General features: G+C 43.0%; 1 protein-coding gene across 1 annotated transcript in view; it reads left to right on the forward strand.

Moving 5' to 3' along the window:
* Positions 1-7,249, forward strand: part of TRIM33 (tripartite motif containing 33) — a 39,618-nt gene extending 32,369 nt beyond the window's left edge. Inside the window, exons 20-22 of the mRNA XM_042013323.1 lie at positions 286-438; positions 2,128-2,178; positions 2,261-7,249. Of these exons, the coding sequence (XP_041869257.1) occupies positions 286-438; positions 2,128-2,178; positions 2,261-2,473 (417 nt within the window). The 3' untranslated portion in view covers positions 2,474-7,249. The remainder of the gene's footprint in view (positions 1-285; positions 439-2,127; positions 2,179-2,260) is intronic.
* The last annotated feature ends 1,384 nt before the right edge of the window (positions 7,250-8,633 follow it).

Below are 8,633 nucleotides of genomic sequence, written 5' to 3' on the forward strand. Positions count from 1 at the left end.
TTCTCTGGGCACCCTGTGCCAGGGCCTGCCCACCCTGACAGGGAAGGATTTCTCCCCAATATCCAATCTAAATCTACCCTCCTTCAATTTAAAACCAATCCTCCTTGTCCTGTCACTCCATACCCTTATAAAGAGCTTTTTAAACAGCTTGAGGAAAGGAAATTGTTCTGCTTTGCTGAACATGCCTGAATTGTGTGATGAGATTAAGGGATTGATACCTTCAGTGTAGAAATTCAGCTGTGAACTCTGTCCATTCAGTGATAAATCACTGTTGGTTTTTTACAGATACCAAACTATTATAAAATTATAAAGAAACCAATGGATTTATCCACGGTGAAGAAGAAACTGCAGAAGAAGCATTCCCAACACTACCAGACCCCCGAGGACTTCGTGGCTGATGTCCGGTTGATCTTCAAGAACTGTGAAAGGTTTAATGAAGTATGTTAACTTCCAATCTCAACACCATTTTTCATTTTAGATGAAGATTTATTTCAACCTGGTTGTGCAGCTTCTCCAGTGAAAGGCTCTGCTTCCAGCTGTAACTTCTGCTTTTGGAGCAGATGCTGAATCAGACACTGAAAAACCAAATAAAACTCAAGGCAATTGCAGAATAACTTCTCATTTTTAGCTAAATTGGGAGAACAGAGGGAACTTCTAAAATGCATTCAGTGGTGTCTGTGAGTGAGGAGCAGGGTGACCTGGTTACTGTGCATTGAATTGATTGTAGAAGTGCTTAGGAAGTGCCATAAAGACAACCAAAGAGTCCTTAATGGTGTCTCAAGCTGCCCAGGTGATTATTTTACACTCATGGAATGAGTAGAATCTGATGAGAAACTTCCTCTACTGAGGAGAAATGCCTTTCTGAAGATAATTCTGGTTTTAGTACCTCACACAGGCTGAATCCAGCAAAGCTTTGGGGCCATTGTGGCTTTTATTAACCTTCCTGCTTTAACTCCTGGGTAGTGGGGGTCTCACAAAAACCAGTTTCCAGTGGATAACTTGGCTATGGGGTCGTATTTTTTACTGATTTTGCAATGATCCCATCTGATAATGAAATATCCCTTACATGTGAAATGTGACTTGGGGAGATAAATGACCTGAGTGTTACTGTTAGTGGAGCAATGGAAAAAATAATCTGAATATCAAAAAAAAAAAAAGATCATATTGTGCTGAAACAGAGCAGGAGCTAAGAGGGTTCCTGATCTCTGAGATGCTTTAAAGCAAGGATGACAAAAGGCATCACAGGGAGTGGCTTTCTTCTGACCTTAGAAATGTGTAAACCAGCCAATGTGTCTTATTTCTCTGTAAAATGCAACCTGAACTTGCAGTGTTTGGGCTGCATTTCTGGCCCTGTGCAGAAGGAAACTGAAGGAACTGCACAAAGCTACAATTAAAACCTCACTAGGAGAAATCAGGGTTAATAATGTGATGCTGGAAGTGCTCACAAGCATTTGGGACTTGGACAGCCCTGACTCCTTTATGTCCCTGCATTAGGGGAGGTTCATGAGCACTGGGGAAGGAGTTGTAATTGTGTGAACTTCTCAATCAAGGGAATTAATGAAGCATCCACTGTGGAGGGAAACATGCTGCAGCTCTTAGAGACCAGAGTAAAACAAAGGAGGAAGGATTGAGGGATGTGCTGATTTTTTCCTTATTTTTTTAAAAAAAGAAAAAATGCGTTTCAGCTTGCCTGGCTCATGGCAAAAGTTGAGTCACTCTGACCTCTCACAGCAGCATCATGTCGAGTGCCTCTAAGCCAAATGCTTTTCCAAAGTAGAAATCCAAGTGGGGTAATCCCCAGGAAAGCAATCTCCTGGAGCACTTCCCTCCAAAGGAGACTTTCCCACAATCATGTCCAGGCAACTCAAATTTATTATGAAGAAAGCAGTCATGAGTAGAAAATGGCTGGGAGCCACTTACTTGTACAAAAGTTGTGTGTTCTGTTGAAGGTTTATTTACCACCTAAGACTGTTTTAAACCTGCTGCCTAAGTTTGGGAACTAAAGCTAACAAACCATAACAAACTGTGTTGTTGTTATGGCTGACTTTAGTCATCCAATCCTGTGCGATCTCGTAACTTTAGAAAGGATTATAATTTCATTTTTTTTGACTCTGGTATCCTTTTTAGATGATGAGAGTTGTTCAAGTTTATGCAGAAACACAAGAGATTAATTTGAAGGTAAGCGTTTCAGACCATGCACACTTGGTGAAGGGATGTGCATTTCCAACAGGTGAATATTCCTGTCTTCTTTCATCCACAGGCTGATTCAGAAGTAGCACAGGCAGGGAAGGCAGTTGCATTGTACTTTGAAGATAAACTTACAGAGATCTACTCAGACAGGACCTTCCAGCCTTTGCCTGAATTTGAGCAGGAAGAGGATGATGGTGAAATAACTGAGGACTCCGATGAAGATTTTATACAACCACGTAGAAAACGCCTAAAATCAGATGAGAGACCAGTGCATATAAAGTAATCTAATGATATGGACCTAAAATTTATTGTAAAAACTGTTATTTAAGTGTTCCTGGAATATTATCATGCCTACAGTGGCCATCTTGAAGAAGCTGATAGCTTTTTAAACAGTATTAGATAACAAACAACACTTGTACAGAAAAACATTCGCATCAAAAGGGGAAAAAAACTGTATTGTAAATTCTTGGTGGTTTGTATTTTTTTTTTTCCTTGATTACTTGCGATATTCTTTCTTTTCCTGATGGAGGGGACACACTCATCCTGGTCTCACAGACAGAGATGGAGGAATGTTGAAGAGAAGCAGATTTGACAGAGATGTTCCATGTACAGATAAGACTGTGTAGTGACACGTTCTGCAGGGCTGGACCAGTTCAGTGACTGTATCTTGCATTACACTGCAGTGTAAACTGTGAGCAGAGCTCCTGAAATCCCCTCTCTGTCCACTCAAGTGTGTGTTGGTCGTTGCTTTGATCATCCCATTGAAGCAGGATTGTGAATAACTGATCTTCTGTGTCGATCCAATTGTTGACATTTTGCTTTCTTTACTCCATTTTATGTATAGCAAAAGGAAAAAGAAAGAAAAATCATTAAACTGTTCTGAATTGGCGAGTGCAGGAATGTGAGTTTTTGGCAGATGAAAGGCTCAGCTCGTGGCTACAATCCCTTTCAGTAGGACAAGGTGTTTTTATTCAAGTCCTGTACCCAGAACATTTTAATGGCATCCATGGCCGAAGTCTCAGTGTTGTCATCTGTCCCTGACCCCCTGACGAGGCAGAATGTTCTCTCCAGTATTCATTCTCTAGTTTTCTGTACCTAAAATATAGACTGAAGAGGTAATAACTGGTTGGGGTGTTTTTCCAGTCTTCCTAAATATCAGTTTCTAATAGACCACTTGGCAAACAATAACCTATTAACTACCAAATGTGTAAAATTTCCTGTATTCACTTTGTCTTATTTGTAAATAGTGAATTGAGATTTCTTGCAGATCAGCAACATTTGCTGAACTGTTTTTAAGCTAATATGTATTCTTATTGATTGTTCCTATCAAGAAAAGATTTGTAATATATGCTATTTCTAACATTGCATTCATTTTGAGGTTCTGTCTTATTTTTCTTAGAGTACTTCTCAGAACTTTCTTCAGAAGCAGCTTGTGAGGGAAATGTGCAGAAAGATTGGAATCAGTCTGAGTTTGGGTTGCCTGTCCATCCATTGAACAAAGCACTTGCACAGGGTTTGACCTTGAGTGGTTTCTGGTCAAAGAGTGAAATCAGAACAATTTCCCAATTCCCTCACTAACCCCTGAGGCACCTCTGCAGTGCCTTCCCTTGCACTGCCTCCATCCCAGCATTCCTGCTTAGAAATCACGGAATCACAAGGAGTTACAGCTTGAGAAGTTGTTTTCTTTACTGACACAAGTCAGACCTAGAAAGAATAAATACAATTTCTGGCCTTCATATTGATCTTGTTAAAGGAAGTTGAAGAATTCATGTAACCAATGAGCTCGAGAGGGCAGACTCTCAATTTGCCATAATTTGTGTGGATCCAGCAATCCTGTGGGAGATCCCTGGGGGTTTGGTGGACTCAGCAGAGCAATTCCTGTGACACTGTACACACTTTACCATCATGGTAAAGAGAAGTATTTTAGCACAATATCAAATGGAGAAATGCTCTCAGCAGTTTTTATGCAAATCACTGCAGATTTGGTTTCTTTTATAGGAACCAGGTCTGTGTACCTTGGGATTCTCCCTCTCTTGCAATAAATGAGGGGACTGAAGATGTTCATAACTCTCAGCTCACTTTACTCAAATGTTACACTTCAAACTCAAACTGGTTGGGTTTTTTTTTCATTTCTCAGACATTAACAGTGCTGTTTTAAGTCTATTTTTTACCAGTTTGTATGTGAAAGGAAAAGGAATTCCACTTCAACGTATTAAATTGACAAAGAGCAGCAACTTTGCCCGTGGAAAGGCTGACGTGTGAATAGGACACTGGTAGTGACAAGGGATCATTTCATGGCTCTGTGTATTGCCTATTTATGCATTTCTAGTTTCTCAGCTTCATTTTGCAAAAGGAATATTATTAAAATTATCATGAAAATAAGATTCTGTGAACTCTCTTCACTCGGGGCTCCTGTTTTTATGGCGCTTCTGGTACCTTCAGGCCTCACCTTTTGAGCTGCTCCCTGGGCAGCAGCCGTGGATTGGATCCTGCAGAGACCCTGGGGCTGAGCCAGAGCATGGGCTGGGCACGGGGGGATCCCAGATGGAGCACGGGGGGATCCCAGCAGAGCACAGTGGGCAGCACTCGCCCAAAACCCTCCATGGAGGCTCGTGCCCCCCAGCTGCTGCAGGAACAGGACCCTCTGCTCCCCACCCAGACCCCAGAGCAGTTTCCAGTGTTTTGGGACAGCCTCTCCTTTGAGGTGGCCTCTCCAACCCTTCACTCCAGGTGGAAAACTTGTCCAGCTCGTGCTCAGCAGCTTCTGCACACCAGGAGTGAAGCTGAGCTGGACCCTGCTGAGCCCAGACCCTTGCACAGACCCCACTGAACCTCCAGAGCTGCTCCTCCCGTCCAGTTCCCAGTGCTCAGTAGGATTATGTGGAATTTTGAATGTGTGCAAGAAATCTCAAGTGTATCTTTTATGCGAGGAAACAAAACATTCTCTTCTTCTTCTTCCCTTTAATTTTTGAGCTCCCAAAGCAGCAATTCAGTGATTGTTTCGAAAGCAGCAAAGTTCTATTTGAAGTAAGTTGAAAGGGTAGATAAGCTCTGCTAATCCATTCCCTGATCCTGTAGTCTGGATGTTCATCACAGACCTGGGAAGGGTTTGCTCAGTGGAAACAATTTTTGGTGCCTCGCTGTTTGTAACTCATTCAGGAGCAAATTAATGGGTTTGTGTTAATGAGCCGCTAATTTCTCTGGGCATCTTCTCCGTGCCAGCTGCTGGGTGTGCGCTGTGTGAGTGATTCTACCTGGGGAATCAGAGCACAGCTTCCGTCAGGAAATCCTGTAAAGTTGTGATCCGACGGGGTGGCAGGAGGAGTCTGGCACTTGGTGTAACTGCTCTCGTTTAAAATACTCCCAAAAATTTGTGTCTCCATTTTGGTTGAGAATTTTTTGTTGCCCCTGAAGTTTTAAGTTGATCCAAAGAAGGAAAAGGCAATTTGTTTTTGAAGTCAGAGTGCAAAGTGCCCAGTGTGAGCTGCTGGATGAGCTCAGCAGCTGTCCTGCCATGGAATTCCTGGTGATTAGCGGGAATTCAACAGCTAAATGGGCTCAGGGCTTTTATTTAGCTGTGCCCTGAGATTAAGTGGCCTAAAACACAATAAGGCAGAGTTATTATCCAAAAAAATTATTATCCAACTTCTGCAAGCAGAAATGCTCAGTTAAGTGGAGAGGTTGTTCCTCTGTGTGGGATGTCACTACTGTGACACTTCACTGTCACACACTTCATGCTGGATCAAACATTTCTTCAAGCCACTGGACAAGAAGTCCTTAAAATGAGCCCAAATTTCTGTTTTATCACCTGTTTTTGGCTGACCTGCAGAAGTTTAGGTTATTGCAGCAGTGTTTTGAAGCCGTGTGTGTGGTGTAGTGGGAATTGGCTTTTCCTTGTTTTTCTCACTCTCTTCCTCGGAAAAAGCAATAAAACTGCTTTGTCAGCTGCCTGTCAGCATGATGGGAATTCTTCCCTTTGGATAATGATTTTATAGGGAAGTTTGTATGCAAATCACCAAGCCTAGCTTTTAAAAACAAAGTGTGCAGCAGTTCCTGACAGTACAGAGTGTGGCATTTTATTTTAAAAAACTGGGGAAAGTCCCATCTTTTTTAAGAAGTAGATGTTTGAGCAAATAACGGAGGTACTTTTTTAAAATAAAAATGTAAATGCCACAGTTTACTTGGATGGCACATATGGATTGTATCCTTGGGTATGGTGATTTATTCTGTCTTCTCAAAGTGTGTGTACAGTAACTCTTCCATCTGCTTCCACTTGGCTTATGGGGATCCTGCTTTCTGTGCTTTCTAATGTATCAGGATTGAAACAGCTTTCCAAAATTGTAGTTAATTTGGGAATCTTTATAATAAGTGGACTATAAAACGTATGAAATGCAGTTCTGGCCTTTTCTTTGTTGAGTGAAATCACAGCTCGAGGCTTCTGTCTTTAGGATTTATGGAATTTCTACAATGAGAGGTACTGAAATATTTTGTAAGCTGGACTTTGGCAGGATTCAGTGTGGAGTGAGCTCCCCTGGCACATTTGTGCCCACCTGCAATGGGGGATTTTTAGGCTCAGGACACCAGGACACATGTAAATAATCCTATACAGATTTGTGCAGTGCAAAGCTTGTTTTACATGTAAACATTCTCCTGGAAGGGTTAAATCATGGCATTCTTTGATTCTTCAGTTATTTCCTGCTTCCAGTGCTGGAACTGGCTCATTTTGCACATAATAAACTTGGCTCATCTTTTAATATGATTCTTCAAAACAAGCAAGTGCTGTTTCTGTGATATTGTATTATCTGAATCATCCTATTTAACTTTTTTTTTAAGAAGTTATAGTTTCTAATTGTTCTGCTCCTGTGTTATTTTGCTGGTGTGTAATTAAAAACCAGAATTTTTTCTTTCCTTGGTTATTTAATACTTTAGCTGCCTGTAAATATTTCTTGTTAAGTGCTCTGGAATGTGCTGTAGAAGTTGTATTCGCTCAGTTTAAAGCATTGTTTGGAACCCATTTTGGTTGGTTATTTCTATTAAATCAGAAAAATCATTCTTTCAATTTGAGTTTCTTTCTTGCACATCATCAGATACAGATTCACACCTGGCAGAAGACTTTCCTGACAACACCTGCAGTGTGGAAGTAGGGTGAAATTTGGGCTGCAGGAGCCCAGGTGAACTCAGCTGAGGCTGCAGAAAATGATTTGTCACGTTTATCTACACCTGGGCATGAAACACAAGGGTTTGGAGGTCTCTGTACCTTTTGCACGCAGTGAAAAAGCTGCACACCTGGAACTCTGCTGTGTTCCCTCGCCCTGGAGCTGCAGTTTGGTGCATGTGCCTTGAGCTGCTCCCCACCACTGACAAATCCATCTTTTTTTGAGGATGTTGCTGCTGGAGCAGTGTCCTGATTCTCCTGCTCAGAGCTAAAGACAGAACTGAGCTTTGCAGATTTTGGGCTGTGACCCAGCTCAGCTGCAGCTCTGCAGCTGGAAGTAGAACTTGTCTGGCTGGTTCTGGCAGGAGTCCTGAAATGATTGCAGCTCCCGGAGTTCCCCAGCTGAGCACAGACCTGTGAGAAGGAAGTGGAGTGACTTTGCACCTCAGCTAAAATTCCCTTGGAATAATTTTTCTGCAGCCAGTGAAGGAGAGCTCTGGTAACCTGGAGTGCCTCCCAGCTTGGGGGTGTGTCTGAACTTCCAAAACCCAGGTGAAGGCTCTGATCCAGGCAGCTCTGTTAGGTTCCAGTAGTTCCCTTCAGGCTGTGCCTCATAACAAACCCGAATTTTTCTCTCACTCTTTGTTTATTCTTTAAGTGCCTGTGGTGGTTTAGAGGCTCCTTGATGAGAGCTGTGTTCTAGGAAAAGGTTCAGTGAGCTTCACTGAAGCTTCTGTTCTTGCTAAAGCAAAGAACACCTGCACTCGCTGCTGCACTTCTGGGCTCTGCTCCTGCAAGGAACAGGTGGTTTGCACCTAAACCATTGCACTTTCAGCCCAAAAGCTGGTGGCACAAAGTGGTGCTGGCTCTGCATGTGCTGGGCACGAGTGGATGGCTGAGTGCCCTGCTCAGCCTCCTGTGGAGCTGGCAGAGGGGCAGGGAGGAGGTTTTGGAGGGGGTTTTGTTTCTCTTTGCCAGGTGCTGCCTGGCTGTGTCCAGAGTGCTCCCAGCTCCACCAGCCCATCTGCTCCAGCCCTGCCAGCCCATCTGCTCCAGCTCTTTGGGTGGCTGGTGTTGGCCTTTGTGGCTGGACTGGCATCTGGCACTTGCAGCTCCTCTGTTTGACTCCGCTCAGTCCCTGGATTTCCTCCATAGGCTTGCTTCCATTTTTTTCCCTCTTAGTGCCCTGGCTTTAATTCTCCTGCCTTTAATTCTCCTGGCTTGCTCCAGACACACTGAGCTGTTCACCCCATCACACAGTGCTGCACTTCAGTTGCCAATTTTCATG

This window comes from Corvus kubaryi, unplaced genomic scaffold, assembly GCF_017639235.1.
Source record: "Corvus kubaryi isolate FWS band 111438036 unplaced genomic scaffold, C.kubaryi_AGA036_p1.0 split1-37355, whole genome shotgun sequence".
Lineage (NCBI taxonomy): Eukaryota > Metazoa > Chordata > Aves > Passeriformes > Corvidae > Corvus > Corvus kubaryi.